The following is a 21,047-nucleotide window of genomic DNA, read 5'->3' as shown; positions in this document are numbered from 1 at the left end:
CCAAGTTCAGAGATTTTCATCCTTTTAAAATGTCTCAAAATTGGGCTCTGGGCTGTGGCTTTGTTTAATGGCGCCTTAGTGGCTCAAGCAAAAGAAAGCCAAATCAAGAGGGAGGTGCGTCTCCTCTAAGGCTAAGCACCAGGGAAACTGCAGGGGACAGATCAGTGCAGACCAGATAATCTGCAATTATGTCACGATGCTGTGGCTTTCAGACCCAACCAAGGTCCTCAGAAAAGAGAGACGTTCATTTCCCCAGCGGCGTTAACTGCCAGTAGGGGCGGGCAGGAACTCCTAGAAGCTGTAGAAGGGGGCAGGCAGTAAATGGCCCAAACACCAAGCAGGTGAGGTCGTGACCATCTAGCTGGGGGAGCCCAGCTTCACACAGTGCAGGGGCACATCCAGATTTTGTGCGGTCTGAGGCATATACTATTGGATGGCCTTCTTTCAAGAATACGTGAATAGAAATACAAAATTGCCAGGGCTACTCGCTCCTAGGACCCTTTTAGAGGCCAAGCAGGGGCAGGGCACACTGGTGCTTAAACTTCATTACCTGAGGCCCCTCTGGCATCCCATAGAGAACGGCTGTATTTCACTTTCAGGGAAAGCTCAAGGGGCTTGCCCCCATGTCTCCTTTTGACTCATCATGGACAAGTCCTGCACAGCTGATCTGGAATACCACAGCTGAGACAGTAGATACCTAGGAGTTAGATGGGACAGGAAAAGGAAGTTCTGGGCCAGAATAATAAACAAGGGTACCTTCCCTCAAAGATTTTTAAATGTCTCTATCACTGAATGGTCCCAGGATGGTTTTAAAGCAAGTTTTATTAATCTCATTTGCCAAACAGGAATCTGAAGTATAGCTTGCCAAAAGCACCTAAGTGGTGTGGAGCGGTCACTAGAACCTGGGGCTCATCTTCACTGACTCAGTGCTCCTAATTAAGGGTGTTTGGTAGCTAGGATTCTAAGATCCTGTGACACGTTCTGATGTAAACCTCTGCCCCAGGAAAGGCTTTTTATACTACCCCAAGTCCAGGTTTCTCATTCATTCCTGAAATTCCAGTTGGCTTACTTAGCACCTAGAGTTGTTTACAAAAAAGGCCACACTGCTCTTAGCACTCAAACTGCAGATTACTAAACAGATTTAAAACTAAACAGATGCTATGGTTCAGTACAAAGCTTGCCATATTTCAGAAAGAAAGGGGAACGATGGCCGTATATGCATTACTTACCTCAAAGCAAGTTGCAAGAAAATTAATCGCCATGCTTTGAAATCTCTGGATGAAAGGTGCTTTGGAAGCACAAAGCATTATCATTTTTCTCATAGGGACTGTCCCTTGAATACCCGCAGTATTATTTTACAGAAGACAAATTAACTGAAGGCTTTTCTTTTATTACATCTAAAGAGCTCTACATAAACAGGTAACATTCAATAGGTAAACAATTTTTTTCCAATGCATGTAATAAATATTTTCACTTGGTACTTTTATACAAACTGACATGGGTCTACTATACATTTTTAAAAGCCATTTTACTGGTTTGGCATGCGGCATGGAAATTCTAAGAGAAAGTTTTAAGGCAATGAATCACAGATTTAAGTTCATGGAATTTATGGTAACTTTTATATCTGTTTATATACATTTCCCCTTTGTTAATTAAACAATTAACAGCAGCACACTCTGGGACCACCAGCTCTTCTCCCTCCCTCTTTCTGAAATCTAAGCTTTGTGTTTGTTTTTTTTTCAATTAAAAAACAATTCAACATGTATTGATAAAACAAAATTCTTGCTAAAATAATTTTAAATGTGCTTTAAAGTCCTGAATATCTTGAAGTATCTTATGTATTTAAACTTGGAATTGTTTAAAAATGTTCTTTCCACAATTAGTTCATTTAAAATTGGTATATATTTTCATTCAGTTTCAGACATTTGACTCTAAGGAAAATCTGCCAAGTAATCACATTTGTCAGAAGCTTAAGTGCAATCTTTCTTAAGTCAGTAATGATACAGAAATGTGATAATATCTAAATTAACAGAAGAAAAATTTTAATGCTCAAAATAAATTAGTCAGCCAAGTGTGGTATGGTTAAGGTTCAGATTGTTTTAAAAAGAGGTGTCCAATAATGCCCACAAAAATAATTAAAAGCCACTTCAACCCTGCTAAGTCAAACAGCTATTTTATCAAAGATGTGTGCGTGTATACACACACCCAGAGTCCCGGACAGAAACACAATCATATGCACACCCTATTATGAAAGACCAAGGCAAGGATGGTGGCAGCTTGCCAAAAGACTGAGAATCGCTATTTGTCCACAGACAGCATGTCAGTGTCGGTGTGGGTGGGGGAGTGAGGGTAGGCTAAGGAAAAAACAGATGAAATGACTATGCACTTCTTTTAACTTAGAACAGTGCAGTGCATGACTCTACCAGTAACTAGTACAGATCATGACAGTCTGATTGACTAGGATCGACCATAAGACCAACAGAGTGATAGCTACCACTCATGCAACACTTTGGAAAGTCAACAACTTTCCAAAGAAACAAGCTCCTTAGAGTGGAATGAACATCAGAAGACAATCGAATGGTTCGTTTCTCCTATGGAGACATGACCAAAGCCACTAGACAGACATTTCTTTCTCCCTATTACCTGTTCTTCCCTTAGGTTGGTATAATGCAGGACACTGAGGGAAACTCACCATCCCCAAAACTGGGCTGAAGAAAGGAGAGGGATGGGTTTTCAACTGGATCATTCAGAGTTTGGAATTCAGCATCATACACAAAGTTATTGATCAGAATTTTGAGACCACTAACAATGACAGAAAAACAAAAAAAGAATACAGAAAACTATTCATTTTAGGTAGCTGAATTAATAGAAATGTTTCCTATTACAGTGTGAAGACAACACCCCACAAGTGGAGTGATTTCTATCCCAATCTGAATTTAGACACAAATTATGGTACCATTAAATATTAGCCTAAGTTAATATAGCTATGAGAGTTCTTAAAGAGTTTACTCACCATAATAGCAGATTTCATTAAAAAGCTTAACTAATTCCTGTTTTCACTGACAATGAATCTTTTGTTTTTATTGCAAATTGTTTAGTGACTATAACTCAGCCATGTATGTGTGGAATACACATGCGTTGGGGAAGACTATATAACTCACGTGTCACTCACACTTGTCTATAAATACATATATATACACACACACATATACATATCAACACCAACTTGTTTTTCAAAATTCAAGTCAACAATTTAGTGGCAGAGAGATGCTGTAAAAACATATTATTTTTAGATGCCACACAGTCATGTGAACCGCTAATTTTATCATACAACTGAAGATACAGCCATCTTGAATTCTACCTGGAAAAAGTAGGTCACTTGTTACCACCACAAGGTTGGAACAACACTTTTATACACTAAGGTGGTCCTTCATCAACTCTGAGAACAACTCTGAGAACCTGAACAGTTGTGACAGAAAAATCCAGGCTGGGAAACTGGTATTGTTATGCCCCTTCCTTCTTTGTATCTTTTCTGTTAAACCGCCTAAGCCTCTCCATCAGCTAGAAGATACTTTCCACACCCTCAGGTGCTCCCTGAAGAACGTGACACCTTCTCTAAAGAGGATTTTGGAACACAAGTAGAACCACCTTCCTTCCCTCCAACCCACATTCATCTTCTGAAAAATAGTTCTCACTATATTTACATGTTCCATTATGAATAAATAGATCAGATTGATCCATGAATTCTAGGGGGAAAAAAAAAATCGACTTTCCTATGTCATGCTTCTCTTTAAAAGGTGAAGAAAAAAATAAAACAAACAAGATAGCTAGGCTGAGAAAAGAAGTACACTCAGATCCAGAGAGTAAAAATGACCAAGGATCAAGCCTATTTTGCATTTCAACTGTTTATCACATAGTGGATTTCTAGATTGACATGTGTGGTGCACTGTATTTTCCGAAGAGAATTTACTTTTAGGATAATTGACTTTCTTTCTTTTTCGAGGTGATGTAACCTTACCTCTGTCAGCTGCACAAGACACCCAACATGGCTTTCTAAGCTATTTTTACTTCCTACTTTGGCATGAAGATCTTACATGAAAACTTGTTACCCTGTGGCCAAAAAGGCAGGTGTTCACAGACTTGGTTTAAGTACATAATACTGGCAATCCAAATTCAGAAGAAAGAACTAAAGTGTATTATTCACAGGTCTGCCAAGCCTACTCCTTATCCAGACAGCTTTACTCCAAATCTCTAAAACATATTCTCAGGGGGTATCTAGCAAATAAGAGAGAATATGTGATGGAGAACATGCAATTGGGATATCAATAAAGATGCTCATATGTGAGTTCAAGACCTTCAAAGCACTTTGAAAGAAGCAGGCAACTGATTTATCAACTGAATGCAAACTTGGGAGGAGAAGGAACAGTTAACAATGGAAAAATATACACAGACACACACACTGAACACACACCCCCACGAGCTAGGTCCTGAAAATACACAGGGAATGCAGTGGGACAGATGAGATTTATAACTTAAGGCTGGATATAATATGCACACACACAAACAGAATCCAAGTCTGTCCTTTTTAGAAAATGGAAATGAAAACTATCCCCCCAGGCCCCTCCCCACAACAAAGAAAAGCCCACAATTTAAAACTTCATACATGCAATTCCTTTTCTGTTATTGCAAATAAAATAATGCCATTGAAGTAAAATAAAACCAAAACCATAGGACAAATGATGAAAAAAAAAAATCTTCAGAATCCAGGAAAAAAATGAACTGAAGGTGGTTTGTGGGTACTGGTGTTTTTTTTTTTTTCTTTTCTTTCCTTTTTTTTTTTTTTTTGTTTTTTACAAGTGTTTTATCAGACAGGCAGTCTTAGATTTATATACAAAAGTAAAACTGAAAATATAGTTTTGTTCTCTGTACATTTCTTTTAATTTTTTCCCTAAAAAAAGGAAAAAAACACGCTTGTGTACTTTTCTAAACAGAATAAGGTAAAACATAGCACAAAGTTCTCTTCTTTCTGCCAAGTTCATTTAATCTGGGGTGGGGGTGGGAGCAGCAGGGGCAAGGGAATCAGTCCAATGAAATAATGTCTGGTATGATGCCGAAGATGGAGGCCGTGTCCGAGCCGCTCCTGTTGGCGACACTGTGGCTATGGCTGTCCCGCAGGCTGTTGGAGGACACGAGGCTGCTGTTACTGCCGCTACTGCTGCCGTTGGTGGCCGGCAGAGAAGTGCTGCCTCCTGCGCTTAACTGATCGAGAAACATCTGCGAGGAGGTATACGGGAAAAACCGAGACGAGTGTAAGAGGTCTTGATCATCTGACACTGCTGCGGCGGCGGCAGCCAGGAGGGAGGTGTTATAATGCTGGCGGTGGGGGGGGGGGACGGGGAACAGAAGACACAAAACCCATCAGTTCTAATTCATAAACCTTCTTCTCAGCAGAACAGAGTCCTCAATGTAATATTACTGCATAGCTGCTACGTCTGAGATACCTAATAAAATATTTCACAAAATCAGATGGCCTTATGTAATGATCACAACCTTGATCTTGAGAGACATTCTTGTATGTTAAACTGGGGGAAATACCAAAATAAAATTGATAGTTTTTTTGTTTTAATTTGTAATGCAAACAATTCTCAAAATTCTATTTCCCAAGAGGCATATGCTCAGAAGCAGCAGGAAAGAAGACAACCCACCCTCTTTCTCTTATGGAGATATTTGGCCAAGAATTTGTCAACTGACTTACTGCCCTGTTTCTTCATAAAAAAGTACTGGAAACCAACAAATAGATACTGTTCCTACTATATACTCAGACACAGTAGAAACAAGGGGATTTTTATATAAATTCTTAAAACCTTAACAATAATGAGTAGGGCTACTCTGAATTTCCTAAGAAATTTATCTTCTCTCTCAGCTACATATTATACTTATAAATGTTAATGTGCAATTAAAACAACAGCATTTTTTTCATATAACATACCTGATTGTCTCCTGATAAGAAAGGAAAGAAATCTAATCCTGTGAGAAAAAAGATCATTTTAGTTTTGAAAAACAAAAGAAAAATCCCTCCCTAATGCCCCCAATACTGCAGAAACAAATAAAATGCTAATTCTAAATTCATTTAGAATTTAAACAAGAAGAGTGGAGCTGAATGTTGTACATCCCTCCCATCTCTAGATTACCAAGGCTGAAGTCCAAGCCATGATTTGCCTTCCTTGTAACTCCATTTGTGGGATCTGGGCCACTGCTGCCCTGTTGGATCCAACACTGATCCCTTAAACTGACAGAGCACTTTTCACTTAATGTTCTCATCGACTCCTCTTAAGTAACATTTCAAACTACTCTAATTTACTCCTCACAAGCGCCTATGAGGTAGGTCATTATTTCTAGCTACATTTTGTGGGTGAGAAAAGTTTTATGTAGGAGGAAGTTAAACAAGCTGTAGCACAGGTCTTTTTTCTTTCTCAAATTTGCCTGCTCGCCACTATCTGTACCAGATTCTAACTCAGAGACCCTCCAGTGGCAAGAGGGGGGGAAAGAGAGCTGAGGGGTGTCTGGTTGCTGGGGTGGTGCATCACAGAAGGACCAGCTCTGATTCCTGGCTGCCAGGGAGTCAATGCAAGCTGCCCCTTCTAATTCCCACTCTTGTCTGTATCACTCAATGTGTAATGTAATGAAGAACAAGAAAACCCATGTGAATAAAATGCCTTATTATGAGGTCTCAACTTGGCGGAAAGGACAACAAGCAGATGTAGTGAAAAATATGACAACAACACAAACACTTTGGGGATCCATCCACTATCTACACAAGAACAGATTATAACATGAGGACCTGCAAAATGGATAGCACTGTGGTTCATGATAGTGAGATTGGGCAGTAGCCTAAGTGAGAAACAGGGTTGCACTTAGCCACATGATGTGGGTATCTAAATTTATTAAGATGAAGTAAAATGAAAAACTCAGTTCTTCAATCACACTAGCCATGTTTCAAATGCTCAATAACCTTATGTGGCTAATGGCCACTGTAAATTACAACATTTCCCTCACTGCAGAAGGTTCTATTGGACTGAGCTCAAACAGGGTCTTCCTAACAATCACTAAGAATCTACTCAACTATCTCAGCTTCCAAGAATCTTTACACTGGATTCTTGGCCCTGGCTTTTTCTGTAGGGGAGGGGTGGAGGAAAACTTCCATTTTAATTTTTTTTTTTAATTTTCTACAATGAGCATATATAGCTTTTTTGGAATAAAAATGTCCCTAGATATACAAATTATTAAATTATAAAGATACAGAAGAAAAACTAATAATTTTTTGATAATGTAAATAATCATTATCAACTCAAAATACATTGTGCATTGAGTACACTGACATTTCAAACTACTTTTAAAAGGAAGAATCAGGTTCACTGGAACAAAAATTAAAACTTTCCAATGTCTCAATTCAGCACTACTTTAAAGATAATACAACACAGTTACCCACAATGCCTGTTGCATTATAACTGGATTCAGGGAACAAAGAATAATTTTCATAAATATTAAAATTCAAAGCAACATACTAAAAGTCACCCCCAAACAACTTGCAGACTATTTTGAAGCTCACAAAACCTAAAGATCATCACATGACATTCACCACTGGGAGTAAAACACTGGCTACTGATGAAGGTCCAAGCAAAAAAGAAACTGGATCTCTATTTATGACCACAGTATATATTTCTCCCAGTTCCCTAGGCCCAAGCCCCCATTTTATCAATCTTTCCATTCTTCCTTAGACTCACCCGGAGGAAGACTATGTAGATGAAAGGTATTTATAATGCTATGTGACAACAGAGAAGGACCGGTGACTCACCTTGTAGGTCATAAGGCATGGGTGTCATGTGGAAAGGGTGCCTGTAGTCTTGAATGAGGGAAGTATTAATGTAGCTTGTATCTACAGCAGGGAGGCTTGGGGTGCGGGACACCGGAGACGCTTGATGTGGAAGACTTAATATGCTAGAAGAAGGAAAAGGTTCGCATAATTTTCATGAGTTAGCTGAACTTTTAGGTTTAACAAAGGGACTGTATCTCACAAAATGAGTCCTAGCTTTTGTGCTGAAAATAAAAAGACAAGCAAAGCAATATATAATTTAGACTACTACTAGGAAATAATCTGCATATACAGCAGCACTTTGCAGGGGCTGTAAGGAGAAATGGATGGGTGCAACGGTGTATCCAACATTCATAAATTGCATGCTGTCTCATCTACACTTTTGGAATGCGCGGCTGAGCCACTTCAGTGAGAAATGAGCGGAAGATATCTATAGCAGCTGAGATTCTGAAACCTTTTAAAAATAAGCACTGAGTGTTTTCTTGTAAAAAGTATAGGTACGTCCTCGCAAAGAAAACACATATAGACGAGCCTGGGGGACGGTAGCAATCTGAGCAGTAGAGTTAACAGCTGGCCCCCAGACTTGTAAGCTTTATGGAACAGAGACAAGGAACTGTTTATCCTGGTATTCCTAATGCCCCGCACACTCATCAGCACACTGTTTGCATACAAGGCCTGCTGAATGAACGAAGGCAGCGAGACAAGAAGAGATGCTCCAAAATGAACAGGTGGTGGAAAGGTTTTAAAGGGAGTACAGAACTGTTGCGGGGGGCGGGGGGGGGACGACAAAAAAAGGGATTCTGGAAGAACAGCATGAAATGTTTAAGTAACGGAGAAGTTAAATCTTCTTTTCTTTTTAAAAAAGATTTATTTATTTATTCCAGAGAGAGAGAGTGCATGAGCGAATGAGCACGGGGGAGGGGCAGAGGGAGAGAGAATCCCAAGCAGACTCCATGCTGAGTGTGGAGCCCGATGGAGGCTCGATCTCATGATTCCAACATCATAACCTGAGCTAAAGCAAGAGTCGGATGCTTAACTGACTATGCTACTCAGGCGTCCCTAAATTTTTTTTTTTTGACAAAAAAATTAAGTAAAAAGCAAAAAGGTGTGAGAAAGAAATGAAAAAGAAAAGGAAAAATTGAGTGCAAACATAAGGGTCATGTCCTATCCCAACCATAGAAGAGGCTAACAGGCATGTAAGTTTTGGAAAATAAAGAGAAAAGGAGGTATAAAGAGGCTGTTTTTTGCTTGTAAAACTTCATATAAAGTACTTGGGTGTGGAGATACAATTTCAATGGTGCAATGCAAGATCAGAATATTTCAAAAGAGGCCAAGGCTGGATTTCTAGGAATAGAGTTCTACTTATGATCATCTACCACAGTTTCATGAATGAAATATGAAGCATAAAATATACTCTCATCTGCCTCATAAAAATGTTTTGTCTAATGGAAACTTAATTAATTAAACCTCTTACATCTATAAAAAGTACCATTTTCCATTAGCTGTCTCCTCTGACAATGCCTAAGGGATTACAAGAGAGAAGAAAGCAGATGAAATGCTAGCCTTTGAAAACATCTTGGTATACCAAACAGGAAACGAAACTTCTGGATGAATGCTAAACCCTTGGCGGCTGAAGACAGCAAATTGTTTTACATTTACTAATGTTTGTCTCTAATTCCTGGCTGGCAACTTTCCTTTCAATTTTGTGGTAATATTCTGAAAATGCATTTCCACCTTTACATTGCACAATAACAAATACAATATGCTTAGGGTTCAGGTTTTTATTTATTGGATAGTCATTATTGTAAGATGGCCACTAGTGTTGAATATGGTGTTATCCTTCTAAAAATGCCATAAACTTTCAGGCTGCTTGTTTTTATCCAAAAACAGAGAAAGGTCTGACATTTGTAAATACTGTATCTGGGTTTACTTGGTCACTGGGAAGCTCAGGAAGTAGTTAATGCACCTAATGTAATTTTCTAAACATAATAAACACAACTATTTTTGGAAAAACAGCAAAGCAAATATCCAAAGAATTGAAATATTAGATTTTTAAACACTCAAAAGTTTCTCTTAAGGAAAAATGTACAGTCAAGAGAGCAAAATTACCACACAGCCCACACATACATATGTGACTACTATAGATAAGAGTAGAACTAACTTAAACATAATGGTGCTTTTAATCCACAAAGTATTTACACACCCAGAGATTTATGAAATATCTTTTAATGTTGCAATTATGGCATTTAAAGAAATAATGTGATAATGTGTATTTGGTCATAGTATGGTTTGATATATAAAACATCTTGAATCAAGATTCTATCGATATCTGTTTTAACTACACCAGCTTTTGGCCATTTGACTTTTCTTTTTCTCCCACTCAGATTTATAAAATAAGTTGGTGTAGTAACAAGGTCAGGCTTGTTGGGCAGCAGACATCAAGGTAGGCTTTCATCAGAGGTAAGTCTTCACAAAGTAGGATTTAAAGTAGAATTAGTGTTTAAATAATTCATTCTTTTTTAGAATAATGATACTGCTATTAATGTCTTTATTGCTGTCTGATGTTTGCTAAGCTACTCTAGAGTGAAAATACCAACCTGTGTAACAGATCTGATTGTATTATGAAGATTCCTGAAACAAAGTTTTTAACAAGTGAGATACATTTATCACTATTAATGCTTTTACTATTGCAACTTTACCTTTCAAGTGATTACAAATATTCTCAAACAGAAGATCTTTTATCTCCTCAGTCTCAAACCTGAAAATTATTTCACTCCAAGCATAGAAATGCTTGCTCTTGGTCTGGTGTTAACTTTCCCTCTTGAACCTTGAAATCTTGCAACAATGCCTTCTGTGGACCTTCCTTCTCTCACTTAACATTCTTTCTTCAGGCAGGAGGAGATTTTTTGAATCGCTCCTATTCAGTTCCAAAGGGCTACATCATTCTCCTGATACATACCTAAAAAGGGGCTCACCTATTTCTAGATTTACCTTTAGTGTGCTACAACTGTGCCTCAGCAAAACATGAAGTCTTTTTGTTGAGAACCCCTGATATGTCTCATGAGGCTGAGTCTATTTTAAGAATACAGCTAGAGCTGGCTACTTGTTTTACCATCCTCCACAAAATGCTAAACCTTTAAGGTTAGGACTGTACTTACTCATTTTATTACCATCCATGTTAGGCACAGGGTGTTTTACCTCAAGTAGATAACAGTGTTTGCTAAACTGAACTGAAGCATAACCAAGGTACATTTATTACTGATAGGAGACTAATGGGAAATATGGGAAATGAGCTGGCAAAACAGAAGGCATTGTGCCCTGCAGCTTCAGGCTCTGACTTCTTTCACTGCCAATCTCACACACTCCTAGGCAGGTTTTTTGTTTTGGGGTTTTTTTTTTAAGATTTTATTTATTTATTTGTCAGAGAAGAGCACAAGCAGGGGGAGTGGCAGGCAGAGGGAGAGGGAGAAGCAGGTTCCCCGCTGAACAGGGAGCCCGATGTGGGACTCCATCCCAGGACCCTGGGATCATGACCTGAGCCGAAGGCAGTCGCTTAACCGACTGAGCCACCCAGGCGCCCTCTGAGGCAGGTTTAAAGCATTCCTCTTGTCTTCCTCTGTTTTCTATTTGAAAGACTCAACTCAGGATTAATCTTACAGCATACATTTCCAGTTTGAGTAAATGTTTTAAATCCTACGAGCGGCATTAAGATTACCTAAGAACTGATCAGAGATACGAATTTTCTCAGTCCCTACTCCTGAATCAGACATGGGGGAATAGGGGAGCAATGTGTGTCTTAATGAGCCCTCTGGGTGATTCTGCTGTACACCAAAGTTTAAGAACCACTGTACTAGAATATCTTTTGGTATGATAAATACTGTATCCAAGGGGACTTCTTTAATGCATTATCCCAGCCCCTCAAGAATATCACACACCTGGGGAAAATCCAATCTATTCTTTGATTACTAAGTTAAGTTTTACAATCATGCATAATCATTTTATTTGGCAGATATTTTAAATTGTATTTGCAAAATTAACTTTCACAGTGACTTTTCAAGGTCTCAGTACTTACCCTTTATTATTTAGTGGTGATGTGGGAGATAGGGAAGGACAGGTCCTCTTGGCAGATGGCTCTTCTTCCTCTTCATCAGATGAACTGTCTATGGTTAAATCAATCACCTCTACTTTCTTATTTTTATTTGAGGACTGGTGGTGAGAAGCCACCTGATGCTCCAATGTGGAGCTCAAGCATCCTGTATGGGAATGATCAAAACACAAGGCAAAAAGACCTATGACACCTCTCTTTTCTTCCACAGTGTGCCTAATGGATTGGTTTATCGATTACAGTTTAGACTTATAATACTGCTGGGGTCAAAGAGTAGTAGCTCTGGTCCCCTAAGCTTAAAGCTACTATTTATTATTGGTTGTTAAAGGGGTTTTTTGTTTTGTTTTGTTTTTTTGAAAGACAATCCTGAATTAGGGCAAACAATCAAAATGTATGTCTACTTCAGAATAAAAGCAGTTTGAGGATAAAGACTATATATTACATATGTACCTGGGATACTTAAGAAATGCATGGTAACATTTTTTAAAAGTCACAGCTTCCTTCCAGCAAAAACATACTAAAAACCAGAAAAATAACATAAATGAATAAGAAACATTCACTAACCTTTACCAAATCTCTTCAACATTCAAAAGGATACCATTTCAAAAGCATGACCTTACAAATGACTTATTAGATTATGTTGCTTTTAATCTTGTATCCCCAAAATTTAAAAGCTGGCAAAGTGAATTTAAAGAGTTCTCTACTACTTCTGAATATTTAATCAATAATTTAGTAAGAGTTACTGAGCTACCCATAAACTGAATTATTCAGAAATGTATACTTTTTAAAAAGTTTATTCTTTTTTTTAGTCATCTCTGCACCCAACGTGAGGCTTAAGCTCACGAACCCAAGATCAAGAGTCACATGCTCTGCTGACTGAGCCAGCCAGGCGCCCCCAGAATACGTTATGTTTTAATACTGAAAAGCAGGGCTATGCAACAGCAGGGAGACCACCCCACCCTTCTGGAAACCAGCACTCACCATCAACTCCATTGTAAGAGGCAGAGACTTCCTGTACTTCCTTTTTTGATCTCATAGGTGCCCAAGAGCCATCCTCCTTAAACTGTATCTCATCACAGTCTGTACAGTACTTTAGGATCTCCATAAACAAGCTACAAAAAACACGTGGTCCTCTGAATATCACATTCTAAATGAAAACAGACTAGAAGTATTGCTATTCAAAAAACATTCAGACCACCTCTGTTTTGTAGAAGTATAAATGAAAAAGAAGAAAGAAGAACAGACAAGTTATATTTGTTCTCAAAATCGAGGCCTATTTTAGGGAAGTATTACTTAGATCATGGTACCTTATACAAGGTACCTTATACAACCATGAAAAATGAGGTTTTCAAATATTTTTAATAATACGGGAAAATATTCACAGAAAGTGAGAAGAGGCCAAGAAAATACAATTCCATGTGTGAATGGTATATAAACAGCAGTTATTTCTGAGCGGGGACACATCATCAGTATTTCTTTTTCTCCTTTATATTCTTGTGCATCATCCAAATTGTCTACAATAAGCATATCTTACTGAAGCAATACATACAAAAATATGTACTGAATGTTACATCTCCTTGAAAATTATCATGCAGATATTAAGAAGTGAGATTTGCAAAAAAATGTGTAAAAGTGTCAAATTCTGAAATGAAACCAAAGGATAAAAAATACTAATATTGTACAATCACAATTCTGTAAAAACAAAAATCAGAAAATACACCACAAAGCTCTTTTATTAATTCCTGTTTTCCAATTTTTTCTTTAAATGTGTGTATAGATCTGTGTGTGTGTGTGTGTGTGTGTGTGTGTGTGTGTGTGTGTGTGTGTGTGGCTTTTAAAATAAAGAAAGATCCCAATTGACAGAGGAGGGGATCTAAAGCTATATAATATACAGCGTTGGTAAAGTATTATTTAATTTAGATTTATTAGTTATCACTGTCATTTCTAAACAATTAAACATAAAACATTTAAGTGACACATTTACTTTTTTCCCATGATTGGTCTGCCATCTTTCAAGCTCCAGGTGATACTGTATTGTTAAATATATCCCCTTTCTAATGGTACATCTTCAGACTCCTGAGTTTTTTCAAATGCTGTAGATAAGTTGCCTTAACTGTTTTGCTGGCGAGTACAGGAACTATCAAGAAGATCCTTCTTTCCACAATTTATCTTTGTTCAGTGGCAAAAAGGACAAGGAAGGAGGCTAGAGGATAGGGGTACATTTAGAGAAACACTCCAAGATGTCTGGAAGGACAGATAAAACATAGGAGTTTTAAAAAAAAAAAAAAAACACAAAAAACCCTGATTGATGTGATGCTGTAGGGGACAAGAAAGACAGAGACAAGTATTTCAGAGGAAACAGAAAAACCAAGAAAGCTGCTATTCAGCATGCTGATCAGTTTTAGCAGCCCTTACAGTGGGGAATAGGTTTGATGAACTATGACTGAAGCATGAGAAAAATCTGCAAAAACAGGTTAACTTCCACTGAAAAGCCCAATTTGGGTGAGCTTAAGTTAACCAGAGTTTCACAATGCTTTCACTCTTTCTCTGATATGGTCTGCATGGCTAGGGGTAGATGGATTCATGTGAGCAATAGGTGTAAGCATACCCTACTTAGAACCTGTGGTACTTCAAATGGTAAAAGTCAGGAGATACAGATGGTAAAGCATGCGCTTCCCACACAGGAGGACGTCAACTTAAAAAGGAAAAATGCTTACAATATTACTTACTTTGAAAAGTACTGATTTCTAGAATCAGGAAAATCCTAAAAATATATTACTCAGAACACTACCTATAGAATTTTCATCCTAAACCTGATGGATAACAAATCCAAATAACAGACGGTCATTCCAAGGTATAAGGAAACACTTTAAATTAACATACCCGTCAATAATAAGGTGTTCATACGGAGCCTTCTTATCACAGACAGGACAAACCCAGGTTGGTTTTTTCTCATTCATCTGAATATAAAGAGTTGCATCAAAACACTGCAGATGAGAACATGTCAGGGCCCGGCATGGAATTGTCAACCGCATTTTACCAAGCTTTAAAAGACGGAGACAAAAGTAAATATTAGACAACTGTTATTCAATTTAAGTTTTGATAAAAATCTCCTGAAACACAATGTATATGTATTCTGACTTAAAGCATATTATATTTACTTTTCATCAATATGGAAGAAGATTAAACACATTTTCTATGAAACCTACATGTTTAAAAAATTATAGTATTTCTTTAGATATTAAACATAGTGACTATGGAAAGTCTATAGCAAGGGTTATTCCCCCGCCCCAAGCTCATAGATCAGCTTTTGGGGGAAAGAACCACGAACTCCTTAAAATTGTATGTAAAATTTTACAAGTTTGTACATTTCCCCAGAGAGAGCACTTTTACCAAATTCTTCTTTTTTTAAAGATTTTTTAAATTTATTCACTTGAGAGCAAGGAGGGGAGGGGCAAAGGGAGAAGGAGAAGCAGACTCCCTGCTCAGCAGAGAGTCCAACGCCGGGCTCAATCCCAGGACCCCGGGATCAAGGCCTGAGCCAAAGGCAGACGCTTAACTGACTGAGCCACCCAGACGCCCCACCAAATTCTCAGAGAAGTCTCTGATCCAAAAAAGTTAAGAACCACTTTACTAGGGATTTGGAAAATGGAAAAAGGATGTCTTATTAAATACTGCAGGATATAGATATAAAGTCATCCAACCTGATCTCTGAATGAGGGTAGTTCACATGTGAAAACTTAATGAAGGGCATGTATTCCCCAGGATGTTTGGCAGAGTTGCCAAATGGCAGCTCTGAGAAGGAAGTCAAGTGTGTGCACTCTGTTTTTCTTCCCTTACTGGGCACTATCACAGACAATTCGGCAAACATCCCTAGATCTCTAGCATCTTCACCATGTTATGAGACTTTCTCTTCTTGCCTTGCAAATGCTGCTTAACCTGAGGTTGAGTCTGTCCTGTGAAAAACAAAACCTAGTTCATCCGGTCCCTGAGCTGCTACCTTGGGCTCAGGGCACGGAAGCTGCACTGAGAGCTGTCACATCACAGCTCCTTCCCTGGAGGCGACCTCACAGAGTGCAGCTGGGTGACCACTGTGGGGCCCCCCTGGAGGCAACAATGGCCAACCAGTAGAGAAGTTATCTACTTTCAATAACCACACTGTTTGCTAACCAGAAAAAGATTTCCCACATTCTTGCAAGCTTGAAAAACATAAAGGCTTGAAAAGGATATGAGTTAAATGAGGAAAGAAAGAGGAAAAGGATTTTGGCTTAGAAGAATTTCAGGGAAATGTGCAATTTCCTAGGAAGTCTACCAAGGAAATTAACTGTCATTTGCAGCCCTAAATAATTGTTCTGGTACCAATGATTTACTGTGCCTCTAGGAAAGGCCCTTAACCTTTCTGGGCCTCTTTTTCTATCTCCAAAGTAACACTGTTTCCTCCTTACTTCAACAGGATGTAGTGATGAAGAACAAAACAGGACCCAGGCTGTGCCGTAAGCTTCTGAGAGGGGAGTAGTGCCAGCTTACAGTGTTAGAAGTACGGGCTGGAGAGACACAGAGCAAACGGACAGCTCCCTTCTCTGTGTGTGCCCAACTCCACCCTGTGCATGATTATGTACTACTTGTTTACGTGTGTGTCTCTTCCTACTAGAAATATATCAAACTCAATCCCTTATCCCTGGCACTTGGCAATGTATGTGCTATAGAGCAGGAAGATGGCCGTGTGTGGGGGCTGGAAAAGCTTTGGCTGTGCTTCACTGAGCAGCTCTAGGAGGGACCACTCATGGAGAGCGTGGGGGCTGCATGTGGTACTTTACGAGGCAGGCCAGAGTATGAATTCTGGAGTTAGACTACCTAGATTTGAATCCTGGCCCCACTACTTACAGTGGGAATCCTGATCTCACATAGCGTCCCTGAGCCTCAGCTTTGTAAAACAGGGATAAAAATACCATCTACATCATAAGACTGTGGGATTTAAATTATGTTATGTGTTAAGTTATGTTAAATTATGTTATATGCCTGACATATAGTAAGTGCTCAATATATGTCACCCATTATAATTAAAGTACAGAAACATTATCTGCTCAAATCACTTGGTAAGCTAATGGGAGACACACCCGTATCAGCTCAGTCCTTCTTCCATTCTATGCTCACATTAAGATTAAACAACTCTTCACTCCCCTTTACTCTTCTACTACTCAATTTTTATGATTTGATGTATACAAGCTCCTGATGAAAAGGCAAAAAAAGAACAAACTAGTTCTTATAACAGAAGAATCATATATTTATTATTAGCCAAAACACGTTGCATTAGTCCAGAAACATTTTCCAAATAATGAACCGCTTGGTGGTGTTAAATTAAATTTTTATATCTTAAACAGACCTTAACTTACCTGTGAAGTAGAAATTGCTACTGAGCAGGTATTTTTCCTAATGCTTAAATACTAAGTAGAGAAACTGCAGACTGGAAAATCCTAGACAAATACAGTAATTGTAGACAAAGTCCACATACTGCAGAATTAGTAGGCCACTTTGGATAGTTTATGAAGACAGTGCATAAGAAGGTAAAACATAAAGCCGGTTTCAGAATCCAAGCTATAGGCCACAGAACTTACACTCTGAAAAGCAGTTATTCTCTAAGCAATCATTTCACAGACTTTCCTCCCTCTAATCCTCACTTGTCAGCTCACCTTTTTGGTGAGAGAGCTATTCTCAAGCCCGTATGATCACCCACACTGACAAATTTACCCAGAGTCTTTAAGGAACACTGCTACGTGAAGGATGAAGGAAAGACATTTATAAATGGGTATAGAATAGGAAAAGTTCACTTCCAAATGCACTGTTTATCAGCTGTCACAGAAATGCTTTGCTTCAAAGAATCACTAAGTGTCATGTGATAATACTCCTCATATTCCTGATTTTAAAAACAATCTCTAACTCCTAAACACTTATCTATAAATGGACAATGATTTCTCCTGATAAGGAGAAAAGCAGAGTTTTAAACATCTTCATCTTATAATCCTAAATTCCTCTCTTTCCTTTATAGGGCACGTGGATATTTACATCATTGGCAAAACACTCTGAAAACAGCCCCCAAACAAGTCTTCCAATGACACTAACCTTACTATAACACATAATAGTACTATTTAGTAACTGAGGATGCTGCAGGAGAAAATACCCGAACTAGCTTATATCAAAAGGACCCTAAAAAGTCAATATGTATTTTTTCCTTGTAAAAAGAAAGGAATAGTGATATCAAGAATAATTTCACAACTTCTTCATTACCATCATCAATATTTCATAAATAAATTTCCGAGGAATTTATTTTTTTTTCTTCTACCAATGCCAAGTCATTTGTATTGAAATTCACAGGTCTGGGGAAAAAGTATCTCACAAAGTAGGTTCTCAAACATTCTCCCAGCTGTTCTTTTTAAGATTTATTTATGTTAGAGAAATAAAGTGCACAGGGGGGGGGGGGGCGGTGACACGACCTCAAGCAGACTCCCTACTGAGTGGGGAGCCGGATGCAGGGATGTGGGGCTCGATCTCACAACCCTGAGATCATGACCTGACCCGAAACTAAGAGTCAGACACTCAACCAACCGAGCCACCCAGGCACCCCTCTTCCAGCTGTATTTTTAATAAATCGGAACTAAAAAATTCCCAAAGAGCAAAAACATTTCTAATTATTTTCATTGCCTTTAGCTAAATTGCACACAAACCCAGAAACTCATTTATTTTGAGCTGTGTATATCAAAACAAGGGCAATTCAAATGCACAGTCAGACGTCATATTTACATATTTCAAAGGGAACAAATCTCTTTTATTATTCTATAAATTTGATATATAGATGAGTTGTCATTACCAAGTTTTACTTTTCAGAATAAAAAAATACCTAAAATATATTGCTTTGATGTTCCAGAATAATTGTAAAGGGATTTTCCCTTTAGCCAAATAGAAATCTATAAAAGTACTATAATTATGGATTATATATAGAGAGGTTTTTTTCTATAATCTGAATTTTAAAAGCAGATGTCAATTTAAAATGAACTGCTAAAGCTGCAGCAACTAAAAAGGGAGGAAACGGGCGATATGGTAAGGAACATTAAAGATGGCCCACTAAATTAAAGAGGTGTGAGAGGCAAAAAATGATTAACATTTTCTAGTAAGATAAACATCACCTGAACTATAAAATTCAAAACTAGTTCTAGAAGTAAAAACGTCAAGATTTATATTACAGTGCTTATCTATATGAATAAATGCTTCATCTAATGATATAAACATCACATACATTAGAACTGTAAACACTTCTTGGTGCGCCTGGGTGGCTCAGTTGTTAAGCATCTGTCTTTGGCTCAGGTCATGATCCTGGGTCCTGGGATCGAGCCCCGCTTCGGGCTCCCCGCTCGGCGGGAAGCCTGCTTGTCCCTCTCTCACTCCCCCTGCTTGTGTTCCCTCTCTCGCTGTGTCTGTCAAATGAATAAAATCTTTAAAAAAAAAAAAAAAAAAGAATGTATGCTCCTTGAGGGCAGGACCTTTGTTAAAAAAAGAAAAAAGAACTGTAAACACTTCTTAAAAGGAGATTGAAGAAAAACAAGACTTCTTCCAGTGATTATGGAAAATGAAGCTTCTGTACTTTTCTAAATTTCTCATAGTCTCTGAAGTGGTATTTTACAATGGACTGGGATGGCAAGAAATCACATGGGGGAGGAAAATACACAAATAGGGGCTTGAGGGGGAAAGAGGGTAGAATAAGTAGTTTTTGTTTTGTTTTGTTTTTTAATCTTTGTCTTCTTCCTACCTTCCACTTACTTGGTCTCTGAGCTATTTTCCTAAATGTTAAAAAAATGCCAGCTTCCTTTACACCATAATCTGTTACAACATTTATCTGGTGGGTGCCTGGGTGGCTCAGCGGGTTAAGCGTCTGCCTTCAGCTCAGGTCTTGATCCCAGGGTCCTGGGATGGAGTCCTGCATCGGGCTCCCTGCTCAGCGGGGAATCTGCTTCTGCCTCTGCCCCTCTCCCCTGCTCGTGCTCTCGCATGCTCGTGCTTTCTCTCTCTCTCTCTCTCTCTCACAAAAACAAAGAAATAAAATCTTAAAAAAATTTATCTGGTTACTTAAGCACCCACCCCATGACTCTGCAGCCTATATTTTTTATTGCGGTAAAAAACATGTAACGTTAAATTTACCACCTTAACCATTTTTAAGCATGCAGTTGAGTAGTGTTAAGTATATTCACATTATTGCGTAAGAGATTTCTCAAGCTTTTTCATCTTGTAACACTGAAACTTGATACCCACTAACACTAATTCCTCCTCCCCTCAGTCCTTGGTAACCACCTTTTATTTTCTGTTTCTTTGATTTTGACTCCTTCAGACACTTTTTTTAATTTATTTATCAGAGAGGAGAGCATAAACAGGGGAAGCAGCAGAGGAAGAGGGAGAAGCAGGCTCCCCGCTGAGCAGGGAGCCCAATATGGGACTCAATCCCAGGACCCTCGGATCATGACCTGAGCTCAAGGCAGACGCTTAACCAACTGAGCCACTCAGGCATCCCTGCTTTAGACACTTCTTATGAGTGGAATCATAGTGTTTATGTTTTTGACTGGCTTATTTGCTCATCAGAATGATTTAGAGGTTCATCCATGTTGTGGCATATGACAGGGTTTTCTTTTTAAACGGCTCATCATATTCCACTGTATGTATTTCCACATTTTCTTTATCCATTCATCGCCCAATATACATTTGGGTTGTTTCTACCTCTTGGCTATTATGAATGTTGTAATGAACATGGCTGTGCAAATTTTCTCTTTGAGATCCTGCTTTGAATTCTTTTGGATATATACCCAGAAGAGGAATTGCTGGATAATATGGTAAACCTATTTTTACTTTTTCGGAGAAAGTTGCACACTGTTTTCCACAATGGCTGCAGCATTTTATATTCCCACCAAAAGGGCATAAGGGTTCCAGTGTCTCTGCATCCTCACCAACACTTGGTATCTTTCGTTCTTTTGATAGTGGCCATCCTGACGGGTATGAAGTGATAACCCATGTGGCTTTATTTACATT

The 21,047-nt window shown here is 38.5% G+C and overlaps 1 protein-coding gene across 3 annotated transcripts in view; it reads right to left on the bottom strand.

Moving 5' to 3' along the window:
* Positions 1 to 1,369: 1,369 nt before the first annotated feature.
* The window catches only part of PIAS1 (protein inhibitor of activated STAT 1), a 117,402-nt gene continuing 97,724 nt past the window's right edge, over positions 1,370 to 21,047 (bottom strand). For 2 of the 3 annotated variants that reach the window (XM_028100217.2, XM_028100218.2), the window contains exons 9-14: positions 14,862 to 15,022; positions 12,960 to 13,090; positions 11,946 to 12,126; positions 7,856 to 7,998; positions 5,990 to 6,027; positions 1,370 to 5,373 (exon numbers count right to left, since the gene is read on the bottom strand). In XM_028100217.2, the coding sequence (XP_027956018.1) occupies positions 5,080 to 5,373; positions 5,990 to 6,027; positions 7,856 to 7,998; positions 11,946 to 12,126; positions 12,960 to 13,090; positions 14,862 to 15,022 (948 nt within the window). In that variant the 3' untranslated portion in view covers positions 1,370 to 5,079. The remainder of the gene's footprint in view (positions 5,374 to 5,989; positions 6,028 to 7,855; positions 7,999 to 11,945; positions 12,127 to 12,959; positions 13,091 to 14,861; positions 15,023 to 21,047) is intronic. The other variant, XM_028100219.2, reaches the window with a different exon arrangement.

Source organism: Eumetopias jubatus, unplaced genomic scaffold (genome assembly GCF_037043125.1).
Source record: "Eumetopias jubatus isolate StellerSeaLion01/CBP00866 unplaced genomic scaffold, mEumJub1_p1.0 scaffold_7, whole genome shotgun sequence".
In the NCBI taxonomy this organism is placed as follows: Eukaryota; Metazoa; Chordata; class Mammalia; order Carnivora; family Otariidae; genus Eumetopias; species Eumetopias jubatus.
Note: the sequence above shows the minus strand (reverse complement) of the source record. Positions and strands in the feature narration are given on the sequence as shown.